The sequence below is a fragment of the Bos grunniens genome, chromosome 26 (genome assembly GCF_055505025.1).
Source record: "Bos grunniens cultivar Pamir isolate PY7600 chromosome 26, Bosgru_T2T1.0, whole genome shotgun sequence".
Taxonomy (NCBI): domain Eukaryota; kingdom Metazoa; phylum Chordata; class Mammalia; order Artiodactyla; family Bovidae; genus Bos; species Bos grunniens.
This window is the reverse complement of record NC_141190.1, coordinates 36,437,752-36,463,469: the sequence shown is the minus strand read 5'-3', so window position 1 is coordinate 36,463,469 and position 25,718 is coordinate 36,437,752. Positions and strand designations below refer to the sequence as shown.

The 25,718-nt window shown below is 46.4% G+C and overlaps 1 protein-coding gene across 5 annotated transcripts in view; it reads left to right on the top strand.

Moving 5' to 3' along the window:
- The first annotated feature begins 8,539 nt into the window (after positions 1-8,539).
- The window catches only part of GFRA1 (GDNF family receptor alpha 1), a 231,977-nt gene continuing 214,798 nt past the window's right edge, over positions 8,540-25,718 (top strand). Inside the window, exons 1-4 of one of the 5 annotated variants that reach the window (XM_086379591.1) lie at positions 8,540-8,896; positions 9,844-10,137; positions 10,970-11,263; positions 12,508-12,591. In XM_086379591.1, coding sequence (XP_086235717.1) covers positions 10,098-10,137; positions 10,970-11,263; positions 12,508-12,591 — 418 coding nt within the window. In that variant the 5' untranslated portion in view covers positions 8,540-8,896; positions 9,844-10,097. Of the gene's footprint in view, positions 8,897-9,214; positions 9,265-9,401; positions 9,722-9,843; positions 10,138-10,969; positions 11,264-12,507; positions 12,592-25,718 lie in introns of those variants that run through there. The other 4 variants (XM_086379587.1, XM_086379592.1, XM_086379588.1 and 1 more) reach the window with 4 other exon arrangements.

The following is a 25,718-nucleotide window of genomic DNA, read 5'->3' as shown; positions in this document are numbered from 1 at the left end:
TATAGAACAGGAGAAAGTGATTGCATTTAAGAAAACCAGCGTGTTTAATAAATGATGGCAATAACCCAGCCCCATTATGGGGAGCAGTTACTGCCATCCTTTGCTTCAACGATGGTGCAATTAACTTAATTAACACATACCTCTGCGGTGAGTCTGCTGAAATAACACTTTGCCTTTTCACATGGCCCAGCCTTGCCAGCAAGGCGTCTCCGACTCATGCATCTTCCAAGTTGAGAAGCCAGAATGTTAAATGGTTTTGAGTTGGTATGCAGAAAACAGAATTCCAGAACTCCCAAGTCGAATTACCTAGAGAAATATTAGAAACCTCATTGAAAACTTGTAGAATAAGGCAGACACCTTATTGGGAAAGATGGAAGGCAAAAGGGGAAGAGGGCAGTAGCGAATGAGACGGTTAGAGAGCATCACTGACTCAATGGATATGAATTTGAGCAAACTGTGGCAGATGGTGAAGGGCAGGGAAGCTTGGCTGCTGCAGTCCATGGCGCTGCAGAGTTAGACACAACTGAGCAACTGAACAGCAACACAAGCAACAACAACAAAGGCCGACGCCAATGCATCCTAAAGTGGAGGTATGGGATGGTTGTGGCCCCCTAAGGAAGTCATCCCCGCCAATGCCAGAATAAGTCCCCACAGAGACAGCATCCCATCCTTGCGTGTGAAAGTGACAGTCGCTCAGTCGTGTCCAACTCTTTGCGACCCCATGGACTATACAGTCCATGGAATTCTCTAGACCAGAATACTGGAGTGGGTAGCCTTTCCCTTCTCCAGGGGATCTTCCCAACCCAAGGATCGAACCCGAATCTCCCGCATTGCAGGCAGATTATTTACCAGCTGAGCTGAGCCACAAGGGAAGCCCAAGAATACTGGAGTGGGTAGCCTATCCCTTCGCTAGCGGATCTTCCCGACCAAGGGATTGAACCAGAGTCTCCGGCATTGCAGGCGGTTTCTTTACCAACGGAGCTATCAGGGAAGCCCTGCATGAGATACAAACAAAAGAGCTTTCCGCCCATCATGATAGCAACAAAGGCTTTGACAAATGAGAGTAAGTCTGTGCCTAGATAAGGAACAAGTCTGAGGATTGGCCACTTTGGTGTAGCATGGAGCCCTACTAATAGCCTTGACTGAACGCTCTAGAGGAATGCTTTAGGGAGACCTGGGATAAAGGGCATAATACTTCTCTTTGGGGGTCTTTCGTTTCATTCTAGTCCTTCAGAGTAGCTGAAAAGCTCTCAAGAATGTTCCTTCTACTCCATGACCCTCTCTTTCCCCCTTTTCTCAATTCCATGGTTCCACTCATTTTCTATCTTTCTACCTATCTCCTGCGACTTTGAAGAGCTTTATTTTTTATTTCCTTTCATGTTGACAATTCACCCTAGACTCCTTTACCATATTGATTATTTCAGGCACACAGCTCATCAATGAGATTACATTTTCCTTCAGCGCCGATGTTCTTCTGTTATTTCCCACAGCAATGGAGCAGGTGGCTGGTCCATGATAGAGTCTCAGGAAATAATTGCTGGATTTCTTTTTCTTTCTTTCTTTTCTTCCATTAGAAATTGGATGGACTAGTTCCACCAGATTGGCTGCTTGTATTGGAGACACAAGGGCTTTCCTGGTGGCTCAGTGGTAAAGAATCCACCTACAATGCAGGAGCTGGAGGAGACACGGGTTTGATCCCTCGGCCAGGAAGATCCCCTGGAGGAGGGCAGGGCAACCCACTGCAGTATTCTTGCCTGGAGAATCCCATGGACACAGGAGACTGGTGGGCTATAGTCCATAGGGTCACAAAGAGTTGGACATGACTGAAATGACATAGCACAGCATGGCATTGGAGACCCAATATAACAGTGGCTTAATAAGACACATTTATCTGTCTCTCACATAATGCTACGGAGATGGAAGGTCCAGGGTAGACAGGCAGCTTTGTTTCAGGAGGTCATCCTGGGGACTCAAGTCCCTTCTGTTTGCCGCTCTGTTTCTCTAGTTGCTCTTCTCACCTGCCTGGTCAAATGTAACACACCGAGCAGCAGGATGGAGAACAACAGAAAAATGTAGAGTAAGGATGGCCCTCAGAGATTCTTTACATCCTCTCTGTTACCTCTGATTCATCAGTTCCAGGCCACAGGACCACAACTGGCTGTAATGAAGGCTCAGAAGTATAATCTTTATTCTGTGGGGGTCAGATGTCCAAATAAAAATCAGAGCTTTAATTAATTTCGAGCAGTGATTTTCAAGGTTTTTAACCATGATTCACGATAAGAAACACATTCTACATGACAATCCAATACAGGCATCAGACACATTCAGAAATTAAAAGTTTTTTGAAACTATTTTTACCCTTTCTCTGGGTAACGCATTTTTATATTTCATAAATGTTCTTTGTGACCAATGAATGGAGCATGGCCTGCAATTTGAAAGGTACTACTCTGAAAGGATGAGAGAAGAATCCTAGCGGGTAGTTAGGAGTCTCTATTGGGAAGGAAGTATTTGGGTCTGACCTTAGGCAAGATCAAGTGCCCGCATCCTTTGTAGTGTACATCACAGTACTATTCACAGTCCTGGATGTATACAAGAAAATAAATAAGTCAACCAAAGTAATCAGACCACGAATCAATTGGGCAATCAATGAAATCTTAGAAAATAGAGGTGAATCTCTACTGACGCTTGAGACAGAGTATTGAAGGCTAGAGGGGGCTTTCCACCAAGAGACCCTCTAGGGATGGGAAAAGAAGAAATTATTTTTGTCTCTTATTATGGGTTATGTGCAGATAAAACACTCACACAAATATCCATCCTATTGATCCTTCTGTATTTTAAGCTTAACAGATAATTCAGATCAAAACCAAATTGATCTTGTGTTAATTCTTTGTCATGGCCTCAAATTTATGAACTGTGTCAAGGGCAGTCTCACATTTTCATTGCTCTCGTGTATCTCCTAGACCATCCTAATTTACTTTTGTGCTAGAATAATCTATATAACAGATTTGTCATTCCTTCGATACATTTCAAGTCTGGGGAAAACCTCATACCGAGTGATGTTTTCTTCCTTGACAGTTTCAACTGACTTTTGTCAGATTTTTGACAGGGGAAAATAAAACCAACAACGCGAAGAACATTACACTGCATTTGTTTTCTGAGCAACAGTTTTGGATGAGTTTGAAATGACTTTTAAATGATGTCACAATCGATGCTTTAAAACAGGCCCAAATCCTTTGTGCTGCAAGCACTGTTGGCTTAATTAGTTCTGGTGGGGGCCGCATCATTAACTGCCGGCTAATTTTGTTAGTGGGCTCCTACTGCAGCGCTGCCAGAGGTTTTGGTTTTGGTAAACAGTGCATTTCCATGGCATTCATTGAAGGATGCCTGGGTAAGTGGCAGGACAAGGGTGTGCTTTGCTACAGAGCTTTTCATTGTTGCAGGCAGGGCCTCCGAACCACTCACTCCCAAGTTTTTGGTCGTCTTTCCTGCTTCTCTGTTTCATCACTGCTGGGAGAGGCCCCATCCTACCACTTTAGACCTAATGAGTAGCAAAAGAAGTCAGAAGTTTTTACTGCCTTCAAGGCTGCTAAAAGGCTTTTGAAGAAATGAGTCAGTGTTTTCAGGCTTGTTTTCATTCCACGTCCCAAAGCTCATCCGGATCGGCATCTGTGTTTGCTGCCTCCGGAGAGTGAGAGGCTAATTACTGGACAAAGCTGGGGATTAAGCTTCCCTCTTGCCCTCATGATGGAACAGTCCCTCCGGAACAGGGTTTAGGGCTTATCAGGAGAGCGGTGGAGAGAAAAGGTGTTTCCTCAGTGCAGCCCTTCCCCATCCTTTCTGGATAAAGAGGAATGAAATGTATAGGGCTTTTCATCTACCACTTTTGGCAATTGCTAAGAAAACCTCGCAAGTCCCCTGCAGATGGGGTATCTCTTGCCATCTAGCCAAGCAATAAGACATGACAGGCACTTTATTGCATCAGAGCTGCACACCTTGAATGCATTTTGTGGCATAAGGCCAAAGTACAAATGACTTCCAACTCTCACAAAATGCAATATTCGTTCACAAATGCATTAAAATGCATTGGCTTATTACTACTAAGAAATGAAAAGTGCTTGAAAACTAAGGAGGAAGTGAGGTTTCCTACCAGAGGCTCCTAAGGGTCAGGCACCTTGACAGCCAATAAGAAGCTTCCATTTGCAAATGATGTTCAAAAGACATACCTTAATATAGTCAGGCTGGAAAAGGGCTCTGAAATCTGAGAGCAACGGGCTCTTTCTATACCCACAAAGGGCAAACGTTGATGTACAGCCCTAAAGGGTGAAATTGGTGCTGCCATATTGACCCTATGCCAGCCTCCTAGATTTGGATGATTTCTAATATCTCATTTTTCTGAAAGACCGCACAAGGTCTTGCATGTTTATAAGAGAATTGCTAACACTCTGGATCAACTTGGCTTCTAAAAATTTGCTTTCGAGGATGAAGCCTACAGGTTAACTGTAATCTGGCCCTTCTAAATTCTTCTCTCCCAGAGACACATTTCTAGATGATTAGAGAACTTCAGGTGGGACTGTTACTCTGCCTCTGGCTTTATGCCTTAAAATATGACCTAAGGCAAGCTATCATTTCCCAGAAATGAAATATGTCATATGTTACTATTAAAATGAACCAGAAAAACAGCATTCTATTACAATAATGGTTTTTTTTAAAGTAAATGTCAAATCCCCAAAGGAATAATACATATTTGATACTATTATTGAAACAGCAATACCAGCAATTGCATGAGGTACTTATATTTAGTATTTTTCCTATAGTAAAGGGATTTTATGTAAATCTTTCAGTAGAATTATTGTGTCAGAGGAAAATGAGAAACAGCCTCACTTATTATGCATGGCATCAGTACATTTCTTGGAGGTGACGGTGTGTCCGTTATCACTCTAAATGGTGGGGATGCAAAAATAAAATGAGTAGAAAATGTTCCTGCCTTCAAGGAACTCACATTCCAGTTGAACATGCAGATATAGCAACCAACTACAATGCAATGTCACAGTAGTTGTGATAAAGACTCCAACTGGTCCATGAGAGGACACATTATAAACAACGATTCTTCCTAACCAAAGTCCTCACTATCCTTAATGACCTGTTAAAGCTTAGCTGGATATTCACATATCAGGATGAAAAGTGCATATGATGGAGATAGAACAGCATGGGCAAGCTTGTAGCAGGAAAAAAAACAAACAAACTATGGCACATTTAGGTAATAATGAGCAGTTTCGAGTAGTTACAGAGGTAAGCCTGTCAAACTGCCTAATGTCAAATACTTTGATAGACTAGTCTGAGTTTAAAAAAAAAAAAAACCTTGAGTGATTTGTGAGCAGTATAATTTGACAAAATGAATGTATTTTGCATTATATTCTATAGGACCAAGGCAGTGAAAGTAGGAGACAAAATACTGCATGGAATAAAACTGTCATACTCACCATGACTCATCTGTTAACTTATGAAAATACACTTACATCAAGAAATGCAAGAAAATTGCTCACTTCACGTGCTTATGGGTGGATTGAACCTAATTTTGTAGCATTAAACCAATTTCCCACTTAGAAAACATGTCACAGAGGATGGCATGAACCTTTATAATTATTAATAATATTTGATATTTCAATGTCACCTTTCATCCTGAGATCAGGCCTGTACACATGGGAACAGATAAGCTCCAAAGGAACAGAGATAATACTAATACAGTAATTCACACTGCATTTCTATCTTTTAAATTCCAAGGACTTTTCAGCCATGTATGTTTCTCGCTTTTAGAAAGTAGTGGATATAGTTGCAAAGCAGAGGTTTTTTTGAGCTCCTACTATAAGAAGTTTTAGGGTGGTGTAAGGGCCACATCTTTCTGCACACAGCTATCCTTGGCAGATCACTTCCCTTTCCTTAGTTTCTTTACCTGTTGATACTCTTCTGAGAATCAGCAGTGGGCTATGTTCTCATGGATTCTCCAACTTCCTTCGAACGATTAACATCATCATTATCATTACAATAATGGTGACTACTGTTGCTGCTTATAAAACACTCACTTTAGGCCTGCTTTGTTCTACTTTCTGAGAACTTTATATACACACCACATTAAATAATTTCACACCAACATTATAGAGTAGGACTGTTCAACAGAACTTTCTGTGATGATGGACATGTTCCATATCTATGCTGTCCGATATGGTGGCCACTAGCCACAGAGGGATATTGGGTACCTGAAATATACTTAGTGCTACTGAATAGTAAAAAATCTACCTGCAATGCGGGAGACCAGGTTTGATCTTTGGGTCAGGAAGATCCCCCGGAGAAGGGAATGGCTACCCACTCTACTATTCTTGCTTGGAGAATTCCCTGGACAGAAGAGACTGGCCGGCTACAGCCCATGGGTTCAAAAAGAGTCAGATACTGTTGAGTGACTCACACACAGTGCTACTGAGGAACTGCGTCTTTCTTTTATTTAATTTTCATTGAAATACTCACATGGCTAGTGAACTTTATATACACATCACATGAAATAATTTTACACCAACATTGTAAAGTTTTGTTCAACAGACCTTTCTCTGGTGATGGAAATGTGGCTAGTGACTATTGAGTTGGACAATACAGTTATATACTTTGTGGCTTATTTTTTTAAAACCCCATTTTCATCATCAGTAAGAACTTAATGAAGACTAGAGTGAGTGAAAAGTTCAGAAATATCTCAAAGCTTACAAATATTTTAAAAGAAGTTCTATATTTTACATTTGGAGAACTTTTATTTATATCTGCTCCCTGTCAAAATTTTATTTAAAAAAATGCCTGTGGAATGGTAAGAAAGCACAGGATACTTTAACAAAGAACCCTTATAAAAGACGTGGATGATGTCCTTAAATGAAATCTCATTGTCCTCCAACCATTCCATATGGTCTGCAATGACAAGCCCTAGTCCATCCATCCGATTACTTCCAAACGGAGATATTCACCATTACTTTTAAAATGGAGTGATCAAAGAGAGTTTTATGTTTTGGGTGTCCATGGAGAAACAGTCTTCAGATAAACTCTTAATTCACGTTTCTGCAATTCTCTCCACTGAAACCACCTCCCCAGGATTTCTCTAGTCTGTGTGTGAAAATATGGAAATAAACTGTTTTGACGTGGAGAAACTGATTGGAAGACTTAATTGCATTTCCGCTTAGTCCACTCTGTAACTTAGACTGTTACCACTGCCAGAGACTGAGACTGCAAGTAGCCTTTGGTTTGAACCATCTGTCGCGAAAATGTGACATATGTTTGCTTTGTTTACTCAACAACCAAGCGTAAACTGATACACTGAACAAGAAATCCGTGTGTGGTGTGGCTGTGTGTGTGTGTGCGCGTTTGTACGCGCGGCGCGTGTGAGGAGGGGGGGTGCTTGTTGAGGGTTTCATACCCGCCCCCGAGGAACACGTGCACAGGAGCGCAGATCCGTCGGACGTCCCCTCGGTTTGGAGCCAGTGTTGTTGCCCCCGCGCACTCCAAGCAAAGCGCAGCCCGCAACCCAGCGGCCGCCGCCGCGATGAGGGACACGCCTGATTGATGTGTAGTTGAATGGAGAGCTACGCAGCCCTCCGCTTCCTTCCTCCTTTCCCCCCGCCCTTACACCCCAGCCCCAAACTTCAACCCAAGCCCCTGCCCTTTTCAATTACCCACCCTTCCGTCGATCAAATTGACCGTCTCTCTCTGTCTCTCTGTCTCTCTCTCTGTCTCTCTCTCTCGGGCACCCCATTGTCTAGTACGATGGGTTTGCATATTTGACAGCTGGGCTCATCTAGACTTGATGCAAAACTCTGCTTCCTCAAGAGGTGAACTCAGACATCAGCAAAGATCCCATATATAAGTCCTGAGCGGCTGGATGAGCTTGCCACCGCGAGCTGTTGCCCAGACCCCTCTCTGGACCCAGTGTAGACGTTGGTGCCCCGTGCGCCCCCCGGCGTGTGAAGAGGGGAGCGTGTTTTCTGGGCGGGGTGGGGTGGGGGTAGGGGGTCAGCAGCCTGGCTGAGAATGAGTGGTCCCAGGGGTTGGGGTCGAGGGCTGCGCGTGTGAACCTTTAAATTTATTATTATTTTACATTTTACTCTTGAAACAGCCAAGATGGAGGTCGGCTTATAAATTTCCCAAAGCTAGGTCTAACGCGGTTGAAATGCAGTGGGCCAGGGGGTGCGCTTTTGTTTCCTCCTTTAGGCTCGAGAAGAGAGGCAGAGACTGCGTGTGCACGTGCGAGTGTGAGTGTGAGCGCGTTGGCGTGGATGACTGGCTGGACACATCCCGCGATCGCAGCCCCGAGGGCCAGGGTCTGAGTGTGTGTTCTAACACGCCAAATCTTGAGTCACAGCCGCGGGTGACGTGGGGAGAAACTTTGCGTTGAGAAGAGGCGCCTGGTTTGATTGTGCTAAGAGGGAAGGAAGAAAGAGGCCTTGTGTATTGTGCGTGTGTGTGTGTGTGTGTGAAAGAGAGAGAGAACAGAGAGAGAGAGGGAACAGAGAGAGAGAGAGACTAGCGGCGCTCGCGGCCGGCTGCATAGCGCTGTGCGTCCTGTGCGCGCTTGCTGGATCCGGCCCTGGGTCCCACGGCCCGTGAGTGTGTGCATCTACGGCGTCCTTGCGGGCGAGTATCTGAGGGGCTGGCGGTGTGCTGCGGGGTGGCGGGAGCAGGAACAGGCAGAGGGTCCTCCGGCAAAGAAATCTGGCCAAGGAACCCGCTGTTCGCCGCGCAGCTCCCAGTGACCACTAACATCCCTAAGGGACCTCCCGAGCCGGGGCTCTGCTCGGAAAACACCCTGGCCCAACTTGGTCCTCTGCGCTCTCGAAGATTACCGCATCTTTCTTCCTAGTGCAGAGAGGTGAGATTGGAAAGGGAAGGAGGGGGCGAGTACAACACCGCCCCCCCCCCCCTCGTAAATAAATAAATAAACTGGCATCTCGCCGCAGCTGGTTAAGTCCAGGTTGGTAGCATTTGGATAGATTTCTCCCATTCTGTCGGTTTGGGAACCCGTCGCCTCGCCCTCATTCCCCTCTACCCGTCTTGTGGGCGTCCCTGAACTTTGGGGCGCAGCGTCTTGCGCGGCGCGGGGCTGCACCTGCCCTGGCGCTCCAGAGCTGCGGGCCCTGTGCGCTCGGCCACGGTGACGGCGATGATGCGCGCGACTCCGGGGCGCTGGGCTAGTGTCTGCGCGGCGCGGACGCCAGAAAGCCGAGGACAGCGCGGCGGGTAGGGGCGCGCGAGCCGGGTTTCAGCCCCAACCGGGACATCGGTTCCCTCTCTCGCGACTGCCTCTGAATGGAGGCGAGCCTGAGGAGGAGGAGATACGGCAATGGGGGGCAGCGATTGGTGGTTTGGGTGGAGAGGGCCGGCTGAGCCAGAGAGCTGGCGCGAGGAGGGGGCGGTGAACTTCCCGGGAGAAGGGGCTCTTTCCGCGCCAGGGTTGGCGAGAAAGCTGCCGCCGCCGAGTGCTTCGACTCCAGGCAGCGGCCGGCTCGCTCTCGGAAAGTAACGTTATTTATTTATTTGCTTGCGTTCGACCTCTTGGATTGGACCCAGTAGACACCCCCTTGGACTTTGGGAACCCGCGTCTGACCTCTCCAGCCTTTACCCTGCGCGTGCGGGCGGCTCCCGGGAATACACGCACATGCACCCCCGGGGGCCCCCTCCCCGTGCCCAGATCCGGGTAGGGGTGGGCCCTTACCCGGGCGCTAAAAAGTCCCCCAAGGCAGGAGCCAGGGAGGGGAGAGGGGCGGGGGAGGCTCCAGCGCTCTCCGCTCTGGTTTCAAAGCGCGCTCTCCCTTCCAGGTTGGGTCGGACCTGAACCCCTAAAAGCGGAACCGCCTCCCGCCCTCGCGCCAACCGCCCGCCCGGAGCTGAGTCGCCGGCGGCGGTGGCGGCGGACGGACCGGGGAGTTTCCTCTCGCCCTGGATGGAGCTGAACTTTGGGCGGCCAGAACAGCGCGACCGTCCGGGGATCACTGCATGCTGAGCTCCCTTGGCGAGACCGAGCGGCAGGCCGGGATTTTCGGGGGGGCGGGGACCAGCTGCGCGCCGGCACCATGTTCCTGGCGACCCTGTACTTCGTACTGCCGCTTCTGGGTAAGTCGAGGCCGCCGCTGGCTTTTTTATCTGCGGAGTCTTTCCGGGAGCACTAGCGGCAGCAAACCACCCCCACCCCCCAATTGTGTTGCTGGTGCGGTGGGGTGGGAGCGGGAAGTTTCGTTGCTGAACCCCCAGCAACCCCGGCTGGGGAGTGGGGCGCGGGCGGCGCGGCACTTGTCCGCAGTTTCTCTTCCTTGGTTTTTGTTTCCTACGTTTTGTATTGACCTAGCCTGCGGGCAATGAAAGGGTCTGAGCCCTCCAGCCCCGAGCCCGACGCTCCTTGCGAATCCACGGGAGCTCGCGGAGGCGCGGCGGGCAGGTTGGGTGTGGACGAGTACCCGACCAGGAGAGCAAAGTTGGAAGGGAAAAACTTTTTCCCCAATAGCATCTCAGGGCTCCCCACCGGGCGGGCCGGGGACCAGGACTCGCCTTCACCGTGGCCAGTGCCCAGCCCGCTGCTCTCGCCTTCCGAAAGCCCCTGGGCTTCAGTCGGGCCGGGCGGAGCGAATGGCTGGAACCGGGGCCGGCGGCCCTGGAGGTCGAGCGGACTCTGAGGCCGGTGGGTCCCGGGGCGGCAGGGCCGGCGCTCGCGATGGGCAGCGCTGGCTCGCGGGCAAATCGCGAGAAACCCGCAAGCTTCGGGATGGAGTAGGGGGAGACCGGTGGCAGGAGGTGCCGGGGCGGGAAGATGGACTCTGGGGCGTAGCGGGGCGGGCGTGCCGGGTTTGCCGGGAGCCCCAGAAGCAGGGTCCTGCGCGCGTCCTCCCTCCCCGCGGGCGCGCCGTGCCCCTGCCCCGCCGCACTCACGCGCCCTCCCCTCTGCCCGCAGACGTTCTCCTGTCGGCCGAGGTGAGCGGCGGGGACCGCCTGGACTGCGTGAAAGCCAGCGATCAGTGCCTGAAGGAGCAGAGCTGCAGCACCAAGTACCGCACGCTCCGGCAGTGCGTGGCGGGCAAGGAGACCAACTTCAGCTTGACCTCGGGCCTCGAGGCCAAGGACGAGTGCCGCAGCGCCATGGAGGCCCTCAAACAGAAGTCCCTTTACAACTGCCGCTGCAAGCGGGGCATGAAGAAGGAGAAGAACTGTCTGCGCATCTACTGGAGCATGTATCAGAGCCTGCAGGGTACGCGCGCCCGGCTCCTCTCCCCTCCCCCAGCCCCTGAAGGCAGGGGGCCCCTGGGCCCCAGGGTCTGGCTGACCTCATCTTCCACTCAGTTCTCCCCAGCTGCAGAATGAGGACCTTTCATGGGCCCTCAGGGACGTCGGCAGCTGGTGTTTGCTGCCTCCCTAGCAGCTCTGTCGGGGCCTGGTTGTTGGCAAACCCGTGATGGGGTGGAGGGACATCCCAGGGACCCCTGCTGACCTCTCTGAAACTTGGTCAGAACATCGGAGTTAGGAATCCATTAAAGGCCGCCTCGAGGAACCTGCGACTTCCCTCCAAGGAGGAGCACTGGCTCCACAGGATAATCGGAAAGCTTGCACTGCGTCTTGCCTGGAGTTTCTCTCTCTCTTCTCCCCTTTTATTCTGACACAAGATAAAGAATTCAGAATAAAAAGTCTAGTGGAATCTATTCTATCTTTACCATCCCTCCACCTCCAAACCTGATCAAAGGCAGATGTGGGGGGGAAAAAAATTGTCATCTTAGATGATCTGAGTCTTGAACCAGCTAGTGTGGTTCAGCCTTGGTTCATACAGAAATGACTTAGAGAGGGACAGGTCTACTTGTTATAGTCATCCATTACAATGGCAGTTTTTTGGTCCTTGTGTGCAGGAGGTGGCTCATGTTTGTAAATCTAACACAAACATTCAGTGCCTTCATTCTCCACTGAGACTCTTGCTGAAAATCTGTAATATACAGATTTGACCTCTCAGCTGCTACTTCCTCCAGAACCTGTTAATGAAAACCTATTTCAGAGGCTGACTGTTTAATAGCCAGAGTACCTGCTTTGTGACGGCATGCCATGTTTTGGGAGCAAAAAAAAAAAAACCAACCAAAATCGGGGGAGTGGGGGCTCTTTGGGGTCACCTTTCTTCCATTGGCTCCTGGAGGCAATCTGGGCGTGTGACGTCACTGATTCCTTCCTCTTTGGTTTCCTTCCTTTGCAAAGAGTGGGAGAGTTTTCTGGCAAGATCAGCCTGGGTTGTTCTCCAATGTTTTCATGGCACTCTGGGGAGAGCAAGGACAACAGAGGCAGAGGGAATGAAAAGAAATAACCAGAGCCAAATAGATGCATTTGAAATCTTTGAAAGTTTCAGCATCTTTTTGTTACACAATCATAACACAATTAGAATTCAGATTCAGTAACAAAAACTGCCTGAAATATGCCTGTTTTCCAATCTGAGCCCAGTCTTTCTGTTGTTTTTAGGAAATGATCTGCTTGAAGATTCTCCGTATGAGCCAGTAAACAGCAGATTGTCTGATATATTCCGGGTGGTCCCATTCATACCAGGTAAGCAGATTCATACTTCCACTCTGATGCCTTCGCCGGCTTGAAATCCGTTGGCTTGCGTTCCCTTTGGCTCTCAAGCAGTGTATAAGGAGATAGTTGAATGGCACAGTGTTTCTGGGAAATTAGAAACAGGATGATGATAATGAAGAGGCAGAATGCCTAGAGATGATTGTACGACTTGAAAGTAATTCTAAATGAAGTAAATGTGGTGTGGTGGTTTGAAAGAGGTTGGAGGGAAGTGACTTGGTTGAATTTCTTCCCCCCGCCCCCCGCAATAAAATATGATTGGCCAACTCTTGCAAAGGGAGTGCCACTTCTGTCTGTAGGTGGCAATCGTATTCCCTTCTTGCTGCATACTGTACACGGTGCCTCCCTGGAAATGGGATCTATTTAAATGATGCTGCTTTACTTTACAAGATGCTTGAAGATCATCTTAGATTGTTGAAGACTTGGACAGACTCACGTGTCTGCCTTTGACTGAAAAGATTAAGCTCTACTATTTGTTAACATTTTTTTGTTTTGTTCTTAATTTTTCCCGAGCAAGTGTGTGCATATACGAAAGAATATGTTCCTGCCCTTTCAAAAGTGGTCTCACTTCCCATGGTTTGTTTTGTCTTTGCAAAGCTACATTTGGTTTGGAAGTGAACTTGGTTTTAGAGTTAAGTTTTCCATAACATCTGCATTCAGATAGCCCCACAAATAATGAGTGAGGCAGTGATTTCCCTTAATGACATACAGATTCCAGACTGATGTTGTCTTTATTTGTTTACAATTAAGACTTTCTCAAGTATACATGGCCATCACAAATTGTATGTTTCTTGGTGATTAAACGTGGTGGTTCACACTGAATGTAATTCTATGAGATGGTGGTTTGGTCCTGGTGAGCGTCTTCTAGTGTTCTAAATGTTTTATGCTTTCCTGCAGAAAGTCATAGAACCAAGACAGTATGTAAATACTGAAATTATGTGTGAGTGTATTATACACACATTCACTCAAGACATCCACTGAGCACCTGCTGCATTCTCACCATTGGGAGTTTGGCAGTGAGCCAGATAGAAGGCATATCTGCTCCCGTGAATCTTAGAAGCAGCCAGCAACTGGCATTTATTAAGCTCTTGTTATGTGCCAGGCACTGTTTAAGATCTTTTCATCACTGGCTTATGTAGTCATCATCAAGTGTGTCTTACATATTGTTATTTCCATTTTACAGATGAGATGATTGAGGCAAGGGGAAGTTAGGAAACCATCCCAAGATCACAGAGCTCCTAACTGGTGGAACCAGAATTTAAACTCAGATTTATTTGCAGGGTTTTGTAACATTTGTCTCTTACTGCTCAGACTGTGCTCCTCAGACCATCAGCATGAACTGATGTCACCTGGAAGTTTGTTAGAAGTATGGACTCTCAGGCTACTTCCCAGAGCTGTGGGATGAGCATTTACATTTTAGGAAGCTCCCTGGGCTGAGTGCTTTATATGCTCAAGAAACTTGAGAATCACTCTTCTCTATTATTTTTTTGGTTCAGAGAAAAAGTGTGTGTGTATGTGTGTGTGTGTTTGTATGGCCTCTTTCTGGGATAAAATATAAGAGGACAAGTTTAGTGTCAGAGACATTCATACATGATCCTAAATAATGTTGATAGCTTATACCCCAAATCCCTATTAATGTTCTCTGTCCCTTCGGCCCAGCCAGGACAGTGGCTCAGACAGTGTATCAGGAATGTGCAGACAAGAGTGTATGACCATCAGAGTTTTTGTGTTAGCAGATCAGTAGGAACTAGGGTGGGGTACCAGAAACCTGGCTGACCTTCCTGGTACTGAGAGGGGCAGTGCCTCCTGCTGGCTGCCTGTGCCCTGGAAGCATTACTGCTCAGTCTTTGTACCAATGCCTGGAAGGATATGAACCCTTCTCCCCTGCTGGGAAAGTGAGAGTAAGGAAATAGGTAAGGAAGAAGGTTCATCTGGGTTTTAATTTCAAAACTATTATGAACTATAGGGCTGTAATAGACTCATTTTACTCTCTCTGGGTCTCTCTTTTTTTGGTATAATGAGACCATTGAAGTAAAAATCCCAATCCTAACAGTCCATGATTCTGAGGGTAGATTGAGGTCATCTCCAAAATCCCCCCCTTTTCAATCCTTGCATTCTTTCTCCACTTAAAGTGACCTGGCCATTCTTGGATACCACTGGCTTGTCTGGGTTTTTTTTTTTTTTTGATGGGTATCAAATGCTTCTGCCTGGACTAAGTCCCACCCATTCATTTTTTTGGATCGCTCTCTCACACAGATATGTTTTCATAACAAATACGTTGTAAGACCCAGCCTGCTGAGGACCCAGAAGTCATAACTCAGAGCCAGGAAGATCTTGTCTGGAGCTACATTTTATATCTCAAGGGCATTGGATTTAGGTTCCAGCTGTAATGAGCTTTGACCTCTACAGTGACTGTGTTCCTTAAGTGGGTATAGGAGAGCCAAATGGAGCCTCGAGAGGTTTCGAGCCATTGAATAATGCATATGATCCAGTTTGGCATTTGTAGGATGGAGAGGGACAGAGGATCGGGATGATGAATGCTGCTCTTCATGGTTTGAACCTGAGTTTCTAGAACATCTCTTCTGTTTTAAGACTGTCTCTGAGGAAACTGGGACAGCAGGGCCTTTGCCTTTTACAGATAGGGTAGCCATCAGAGTTTCCATATTTGGGTGTCTCTGCCCAAGGTGAAGAGAATGTTTATCCACATACGCTAAGGGTGAGCTGAATCCTTTCACTGAACAAGACATGTTTGACGTTCTTGCATTTCCATTTTCCTTGAACTCATCAAACCCACAGCCATCATTGGCACTGTTTACTTGATCACTAGTTAAAAGGCCATATGGAGATATTATCAGTGATGGGAACAAGGAAGGGACCAAAAATAAGGTAGAGTAATGTTAAAACTGTCATCTGAAGCCTGAACTGCAGAAGGGAAATCAAGCAGGCTAGTGTGGCGAGAATTGAGGTAGGAAGTTGGAGGGATTCTTCTCCTGGAAGCACAATAGCAGAAGTGGAAGCATTGGCCTCCAAGGCACTTTGAAGGGCTCTGGGAAGCGCCCTTTCTGCGGGTGGATGCCGGTGTGGTTTTTAGGGGTCCCACCACACAGTCAAGAAAGTGAATCAGTGAAGGAAGAAGTGAGTCAGTGCAAGAGGACGTCGGAAGAGAGGCCCAAACCCAGGAAAGTGTCTTGGGAGCCGAGAGGGCAGAGCTGTGTGGGTGCTCAGAGCGTCGGAGGTTGGAGCTGTCAAGTGATAATTTCACACTGTGACTCTTAGCCATGCCTTTACTCTTTCACTTCCATTCTGCTTTGCCTTTTCTTCCTCACAAAAGTTCAAATGCAGCAAGAAATAAATAGTAATTTGAAAGGAAGAGGAGCCTTTGAGCACTGTTTTTGGACTCTCTGGAAGGGGAGCGCAAAGCAGTGAGAAATTTGAAACGTGGAAGTGGAGTGGGTGCTGAGAAAAGCCTGGAGATGGAGGATCAGAGAGTGGATATAAGCCCCTCGAGGGCAGCAAGAGATATTTTTTAAGAAAGGGCTCCAAGGCTTAAAAGTATTGATTGGGAGGTCGGATTTTGAAGACAAGAGTCAAGAAATGTCAGACCTTCTTCAGGGGTAATCAAAGTCAATGGTATTTGCAAACAAGAGTCAAGTGGAGAGATTGTGGGACAAGACTGGTGCCAGTATTTGAACATTCTTTATCTGCTTTGGTGAAAGACAAAGTTCTAGTTCTTTGGCTTTGCAGCCATTTCCCTTCCAAACTCCCAGAGAGTGACTTAGATTTTCAGAGGAAACCTTAGGATCTTGAGGTTGGTTCCCATGTAATTGGAAATGGCTTGCCGCAGCATCAGATGCCCCTAAGCTGTCCTGAGTCTGGCTCCTTTTTGAATGATGCTGTAAATCATGAGCCAAGTTTAACATTTCTGTTTTAATGAACCATCATATTTATGTAACTATTAAATGAAAAGTTTCTTAAAATGTTTATATGTTGAAGAAGAGCCTTATAAGACCATCTGCTGTCTTGTCAAATCATGACAAGAGAGAAACGCTTGTAAGTACTAGCTGCTAGGGGTGTGTGGTGGTCCTCTCCTTTTCATTCAGCTCTCTAATCGTGTGTCCCTGTGTTGAGAACCCTTATAAGTCTTTTGTTCTCTATTCTGGTATGTATTAAACTCCTTCACGGGGCTTCCAGGCGGTGCAGTGGTAAAGAATCAACTTGGTAATGCAGAAGAAGCAAGAGATGCAGATTGGATCCCTGGGTTGGGAAGATGCCCAAGAGTAGAAAATGGCAACCGACTCCAGTATTCTTACCTGGAAAGTTCCATGGACAGAGGAGCCTGGCAGGTTGCAGTCCATGGGGTTGCAAAGAGTTGGACACGACTGAGCGACTGAACACACAGCATACGACCATCTTCCTAGGCCACCTTGGCTCTGCCCTCCCTCTAGAAGCCACTGCCCCTCTCCAGTCAAGCTCACCGAGTAGACCATTCCCAGGTATTGCATGCATGTTTGCTTTCCCGTGCCTTGACACTTGGCTTTGCCTCTGTTTGGAAGGTTTCTATTAGTTCTTCAAGACCGAGATCAGGTTTCATCTCTGAGGGCCGTGCTGGAATTTCCCCAGACAGGCACTTCCACTCAGGATTCTCTCATGCTGCAGTTCGCTCTTGCCTTTATGGTAGCTGTTAATCACAGCCTATCGAGAGGACTTATTTATGCGTCTGTCTTTCTCACTGGAAAGTCGGGGATTTGCTTGAGATGCCGGGTGTTTGCTCAGCATCGAGCATCCTTCCCGGCTGTGAGCAGGCATTAGCACAACCATATGTGCTAAGTCACTTCAGTCCTGTCCGACTCTTGCAACCCCATGGACTGTAGCCCGCCAGGCTCCTCTGTCCATGCGATTCTCCAGGCAAGAATACTGGAGTGGGTTGCCATTTCCTACTCCAGAGGATCTTCCTGACTCAGGGATTGGACTGGCGTTTCTTACACCTCCTGCATTGGCAGGCAGGTTCTTTCCCACAAGTACCACCTGGGAAGCCTTTATCAACCATAGGTGGTTGAATATCAGAGAACAGATCTAGTCCAATCCTTTGCTTTTACAAAATTGAAGTTCAGAGCTGGGAAGCCATTTGGCCTGAGCCACATTACTTGAGGGTCTCCTCCAGAACCTTTTCTTGGATCTGGTACTGCCTTAGAGCATGTTGGCATTGACCTCTTTCTGTTCTGCCTACTGTCTGAACAGACATCATCTATCTCTGGGACCTCAGCTTCCATGGACACTATGACTCAGAGCCTTCCCTCCTACTCCTCTCCAGCCTCTCCTGAGCTCTAAACCAGCATTTCCAGTTGAAACCCAGCTGAATCCATCAGGATATATATATCTCAGTTACTTCAAACTCAGTGCATCCAAAATGGATCTCATCATCTCTCCCCTTTTCTCCTTACATCCTCCTCTCCCTGAGTCTCTTGTCTTACATAAAGGCATTGCCTGCCTAACTCGTAAGCTTTGGAATCATCTCCACCACCTCCCCTCCCCTCCTCAACTCCTTGCGCTGGACCCGTCACTAAGTCCTCCTGAAATTACTTGCTGTTTTTTGAATATCCTTTCTCTCCATTCCCTCAGTCTACCTATCTTACCTTTCACTTGAGCTTTGCATTGGCCTTCTTACTGGCTCCGTGCCTGTGTCTAGTTTCTCCTTGTTCAACCTGGCCACCCATTGCCAGATGTTACCTTAGTACCTTGGTGACTTCCAGGAGTGATCTGGTTTCAGTCTCCCTTGTTAGATTCTTCTATTAATCAACTTCCCATCTCACCCCAGTCGCCCGTGTCTAAAGAAACTAGGTTGACCAGCTGCTGTCCCACCAGTCCTCTGGGCAGCTTTGTGCCTCTTTCATCTTTGTATGTGCTGGTGCTGGAGAAGGGACACGTGCTCCAGAATTGCACTTACCTGGGTGGATCTCCAGCTCTGCCGCTTGTTTTGGGCAGGTCATTTGATCTCATGGTACCTCAGAATCCTTGGATATAAGATGAGATGGTGATACTACCTCCTTTACAGGTTCTTGGGAATTAAAAAGGCTATATGTAAAAAGCCTTGCCTCCTGCCTGAAATATAATTGGTCCTCAATAAAATCTCAGTCATTTTTAATACTGTGCCAAGGCTGTGTTAGCTGTCAGCTCACTCCTGACTCCAAAAGTGGGGCTCGTTTTCGACACACCATATTCCCTGGTCAGGGCTTCCCAGGTAGCTGAGTGGTAAAGATTCTGCCTCCCAGTGCAGGAGATACCGGAGACGTAAGTTCGATCCCTGGATCGGCAGGATCCCCTTGGGGAGGAATGGCAGTCCACTCCAGCATTCTTGCCTGGATAATCCCATGGACAGAGGAGCCTGGTGGGCTTCAGTCCATGGGCTCACACAGACTAGGATGCGACTGAGTGACTGAACATGCACACGTGATTCCCTGATCATGGAACCATGATTCTATGTCTAGAAAAGCATAGCAACCCCAAGCTTTCAGAAAGGCTGCTCATCAACTGGCTTGGACAAGAAAGAAGAAATCTATCTACTATCAAAAGGGCCCTGGAGGAAAGCCCTAACTTCTAATGACCCAATTTGAGTCTTAAATCCCCCCTGGGGAGGGTCTTCCTTTTGCCTGCTCTGATCCCCCTGTTCCTCTGGGGCCGGATCCTTCCTTTGGCTCTTGCTGCAGCTGGCTGTCACCCCGGGTGGGAGCTCTTCCTGTACTTAAGGATTCTTGTGATCAGCCTACCCTTCTCAGCTTGACTGATTCCCATTCTTCTAACCTCTCCCCATAAATCTTCTCTGCAACGCCCCTCATAGCGGGAAGAATTACTGCTGCCTGAGAAGGGCATGCCTTCAACCTGGGAAAGGCTTCCGTCTCCACAGGCCCTGCTAAGTACACTTCCATTTCACTTTCACAGACCGCTACTTTTGGCTTTTATTCTCTCACTCTCCGGCCCCTCAGCGATCCATGTTTATGGTACGACAGTAAGAAATTACAAACAGGTAGGAAAGGAAAGCGAATTTAAACCATTCATAGTCTCAGCTCCCAAAGATAACCGCTGTAAACATCTGATATGAGCCTTTGCAGCTTTTTTCCTATATATATGAATATATATAACTGTGTGTGTACATATATATTTTTCTTTTTTTTCTTTTTTACAAAAATGAAGTCGTAGTCTACACCTGCTTTCTTATTACCTGCCTCATGACCTGAGGAATCTGGGTCTTCTTACATCACTGACCCCTTCCTAAGGGCAAGCTTTATTATTTAGATGAACTGTCAACCTTGAGAAGTTCCGTGAGTAAGGCCTCAGGTCTTTGCAGTGTCTCGATACTTCTGGCAACGGCAGGAATGTTCCAGTGCAGGCTGTGGAAGTAGAGACAGTCAGATATTTTGCATAGAATTACTGTAGGTCCCGTTACCCAAAGAGGGGAGATAAAACATCGGTGAGTGACAGGTAATTGCATGAACTGAAGATTGTTACAAGGTGCAAAATTATTTATAGCCAATATGTCTGTCCTCATTCCTTCCCCTTAGTCTTCTGAAGTATTTCTTTCTGCCACCTCTTAATTTTTCTGCTGTCGAAGCTTATTTTTTCCAAAGGATGTCCTTTTTTTGTTGTTGTTGCTATTGTCTGGAATACAGTGGAGAATCATCAAGAGAAGTCATCAGGATCGTTTTATCCAAAGAGCACTGGTCCAGGAATCAAGAGCCTGTGTTCTGCCTCCAGCAGCTAGCCAGTGACCTTGGCAAGTTTTTGCCTTTCCAGAGAGACACCTTCTCCTTTTGTAAAATGAGGGCAGCCGCTGAAGATGACCTGTAATGTCTTCCTTCTTTCTCTAAGGGCCTGACTATGGAATCTTGTGTTATTCTGTGACTTACTGTTTTTCTATCCGGCCTTTTCTTCCTACCAGAGAAAATCATCATCTCGCCATATACATTTTCATATTAATGACATTTGTAAAGCATGATTTATTCAATATGTACCTTACTTTGCACCAGAGTGTATTTAAAGCATCTCATTTGAATACATGCAAGAAGATAAAATAAGAAAGTGGAGAAAATAAAGAAGAGGGCAAAACGAGAGTAGGAAAGAGAAAAGGAAGCCAGGAGTGAAGACAAAATGCATGTCATAAGATTATATTTTAACAAATCGAATTATTGGAAGTACAGTGTGAAAACAAAGGGATAAATATAATCCCTGATGGTAGATGCCATAGGACTTTTGGAGGTCATTCTAGTCCAATCCTTTTATTTTACTGATAAGAAAACTGAGAGTTCCATAAATTTCCAGGATGGTGAAACATAAATTGTCGAGGACAGTGATGACAAGTAAAATTAGGTATGTGTTTGTTTTTAAATTGATATTTGAAATTCTCCATCTCCTGGCATTTCCTCACCTCCTTTGAATTGTCCTTCACTCGCTCCTCAGCCATGCACCCTTTTAGTTTGCCAGACTTTGTTCTCACAGTTAGAGCGAGAAGCACAGCCTTTGACTTCAGTTAAAGGGTTGGCTGTCCATTGTTTAGGAATTATTTCAGAACAAGGGTTAATTAATAGGTCTCTGTTTGGCAACAGAACCCAGTGGCCAGAATGTACATTTTCTTATCTTTTGACCCCCTTCAGAATTGTCTGCAATGAAAACTAAGAAATTATTTGTTGCTTGAAGCCTGCCCAGCCTTCACATTCAAAAAAAAATTAATCTTTTGTCTGGATTTTTTTTTGTTAAAGAAACTAACCACTTCCCGTAATTTAGAGACTCAACTAGCTGGGTCAGTGATGAGAACGAATGGGTAATTTGCATAAGGGGCTAATTTATTATGTCCCCTGGGCATTTCTTTCATCTCTCTTCCCATTCTAATTAATGTTCTAAGAGGGTCTATCACCATATCAGAAATTAAGGGTGAAAGCAGCCATTGTTAACCTTTATTCTTATGATTTTTTATCTTCTGTGATCTTTTAACCATTTTCTTTTCATATCCAGGGATTTACACAGATAGAGCTGGGAAGTGCAGGGAGAGATTTTAGGGGTGTGCTCTTTTCTGATCTTTCTTCAAATAGTGGGTTGTTGTAAAAATAAAAATGACTCAGGGTAGCTTTCCAACCACAGAGGGATTTGTAAAACACACAGAAGGGTACAGTCATGGTGCAGAATTGTTACTGAATTTGAGCCCCTTAGAAACATCTATATAAACATGTATATACACACGCACAGATAGAGATATATTTATATATCTGCCTGTTCATGTGTATATGTGTGTATTTATAGCATATGTGAGTGTGGATGTCTGTATTATTAAACATTTTGCCTCTAAAAGATCTTCCTTGACACGTGTTTCAGTCGGTTCTGGCTGTGACAAAGACAGCTGTGTGTGAGAGAGTGTGACACAGCTGAGGAAAGGCAAGAGAACAAGCAATTTCTTCGAAAATCAATTGCAATTTACTCCCACTAAATTGGCCCACGGTCCGCCCCGTCCGAGCATTAGCATATGACGGACTTTTAATCATTTGGTCAAATGGCCTATTTCTGGTCAAACCACAGTTGCCTCTGGGGCTCTGCCCTTAGTCCTAGAGCTGTATTGTCTCTAGACCTGCTGTCTCTTTAAAGAGGATATAACTGTGGGGAGAGGAGTTCCTAGGGGAGGCCCCGCTGAGTGCCCTCAAGGCCATTATTTCCTTTTGATCCCCACCTATACTAAAAGGTGAGCCTTCCTGGTGGCTCAGACAATAAAGAATCTGCCTGTAATGTGGGAGACCCAGGTTCCATCCCTGGGTCAGGAAGATCCCCTGGAGAAGGGAATGGCAACCCACTTCAGTATCCTTGCCTGGAGAATTCCTTGGACAGAGGAGCCTGGCAGCTTACCAGTCCATGGGGTCCCAACGAGTCAAACTTGACTGAGCAGTTAGCACTTAATAGTATGCGAAAAGGTAGGTATAATATTCTGATTCCTGAAAGGGAAACCTGAGATCAGAGAGGATGATTAACTTTCTCAGCACCACACCGCCATTAAGTAGAAGAGTTAAGTCTCACATCTTATTTCTGCATCTTCAAAGCCTGTGCTCTTTCTACTGTTATGTGATGAAATTTTAAGCACAGACCTGATCCTTTATTAAGGAGGAACCTACGTAGTTCCTGCTGTCTTCCCTTAATTCCCAGTTTCCTTTCCTCTGTCTTCTACCTTAAAGCACTATTTGACAAAAGGCCTTTAAAGTTGAAATATAAACCAATATCTATTATTTTAGTACTTAGCCCTGCATTCCGATGGGTTCTTAATTGACAAGTAAAATCCAGAACACGCGTGCTATTAAAACCATTCCTGCGGAACTGCAGAAATATTAACCAAAGAAGCAATTTCTGGTTTGTATCTTTTTTTTTTCATTTCAGTGTGAGATGGAAGGATTCTAAAGTAGAGCAGAATGCCGAGAGCCATTTTTTTTTGTCATGTTATTGTATAAATAGCATTACACAGTGGTAAAGAAAGGAGTACATACTTTAGTCCCACTTTAAGGTGACCTAATAGGCTATTCATTTGTCTTCCATCATCCTGGTACCACTTCCCTTGACGCCCCTCTGATGGTGTAAGAAGCACCATGCCAACTGTTATTCCTGTTGCCCTGTGTACATTATTGTTTTGTGTATAGTTAATAGTGTATGAAAATAAGTATTGATTGCATTCTTTGTAGAAATAGGCCAGCAGGTTTCCTAAAGCCCATGTTTATGAAATGTTTCATTGATCCCTGTTAGTATGAGTTTCAAATAAACTCTTGATGAAGAAGATACCAGGAGATCAGAGAATTCTGGAGAGTTCTTGATGGAACTATTATATTTTCATATGTTTAGGAATGGCAAGTGGGATTTGAATGGGAGGAGTGACCAGGTGAACTCTAAACATACTCCTGATGGAAATGGTTACCCTCCCCAGGAGACCTTAAGAAAAATAAAAATAATAATTAGCAACAGCTGTGAGAGGCAGTGAGCTAGGTGTTTTACACACAATAGCTTGTATTAACCTTGTTTAGTAGAAGGTGCTCTTAGCCCCACTTCCTGGCTGAGAAGACTGAGACCCAAGTAAGGAACTGGCCCGAGGGCACATGCCTAGGAATGGGTGGAGCTGCATTTTCACCCAGGAGGCCTGCTCCAGAACCCATGCTGTAGTGTCTGTCTGCATCCATATAACAGGAGAGATAGTCCCTGAAAGTCAAGAGCACAAACTGCATGAAGTCATAGACATTTTGTGCTGAGTTATATATATGTGTGTATGTGTATGATCGGAGAAGGCAGTGGCACCCCACGCCAGTACTCTTGCCTGGAAAATCCCACCGGCGGAGGAGCCTGGTGGGCTGCAGTCCATGGGGTCGCTAAGAGTTGGACACAACTGAGCAACTTCACTTGCACTTTTCACTTTCATGCATTGGAGAAGGAAATGGCAACCCACTTCAGTGTTCTTGCCTGGAGAATCCCAGGGATGGGGGAGCCTGGTGGGCTGCTGTCTATAGGGTTGCACAGAGTCGGACACGACTGAAACGACTTAGCAGCAGCAGCAGCATGTGTATGATATACACAGGTAATATATATTATATATAAAATAAGTACACTATAACGAAGAGAAGAATTGGTTGGTTTCTGTGATCTCTGTTGACTTTCAGTATTTTGGTGTGATAGAGTGGCATTTCTGTCAAATTCATTCATCACATACCTATTGAGAATGTATGATGAGCCTACTGAGAGGCCTAGGTGATTCAGACCCTACTGTTGCCTTTTAAGATTTCTTTTTTCTTGTTTTAGGGATAGGAATAAAACAAAACAAAATAGGTTATAGGTATATAACAAAACAAAAAAAAATAGGTTTTATGGATAGGTATAAAAAAAGCAGATTATGTTGCAAAATGGTAGGCAAATGAGTAGAACTCCGTACAGGCTCAGATGTAGCCCTAAGGAGAGAATATTTGACTAGATGGAGATATGGACCAGAAAAGGCTTCTGAAGGGGACTTTGAGCTGGGTTTTGAGGAGAGGATAGAAGTTTCCTACCTAGAGGTGGTGTGGGGGGAGCATTCCAGGCAGGGGCAACAGCGTGGGCAAAGATGCTGAGTGTCCAGGTTGCAGTTATAAGCTGCTGGAGACGTCAGTATGAGCAGTGGTGGAAGACAAGCTGGGCAGAGATGTGGGTTTTTCACGCTCAGAGGCTTGGCCTTTGTCTCAGCAGAACCAGGGAAGGATGACGGCTCGTGTATCTTAGCACAATCGGGATTTTTAGGTTGAATCGTATGAAATTGCCATTTTTGCAGGTCAGCATGGTAGAATAGCACACATTTCATATGGCTCAACCTAATATAGTTTTGTGTCATAAAAGCACGTAGGGTTCTGGATGCTCCCAGACTGGAGAATGACATAGGGTTAGGGTTTGTAACTCCTCATCTCAGAAAGTACCTGTTTATCTCAGCTCCTGATGGACACAGAGCAAGTGTAGGTCAAGTTTAAGCTTCTCTCTTTCAGACCTTCTCCCTGGGGGGAGAAGATGCCAAAGGTACCCATTGCACACAGCTCCCCATTTAGGTGCTCAGGGCGGGCAGAAGAGCTGGAGTCAGTGAGGCCGCCTGGACCTCACAGGGTGGGCTCGGAAAGGGAGTGGGGCGCCTGGAGAGCAGGTCACAGCGGGACTGAGTGCAGGAAGCAGGGTGGTCTGGGGCCAGGTTATGAAAAGTCTTCATGCTGTTATAGGAGACATATTGACTTGTAGCAGGAGAAAGGGTGTCCTGGAAAATTGTTCAGTGGAGCCCCTTAGCCACTGAGTGATCTGGCTGGTGAAAAGGGTTAGCCTGGAGGTCACTGGGATTGTGGACAGTTTTGGATCCCCCAGAGGAATGGTTCCCCACCTGCCTTCTTTTTTTTCCCCCAAGATTAAATGTATCTATTTTTGGCTATGCTGGATCTTCATTGCTGCACGTGGGCTGTTGCAGAGAGCGGGGGCTACTCTCTGCGGTGCATGGGCTTCTCATTGTGGTGTCTTCCCTTGATGTGGAGCACAGGCTCAGTAGTTGTGGCACATGGGCTTTGTTGCTCTGAGGCATGTGGGGTCTT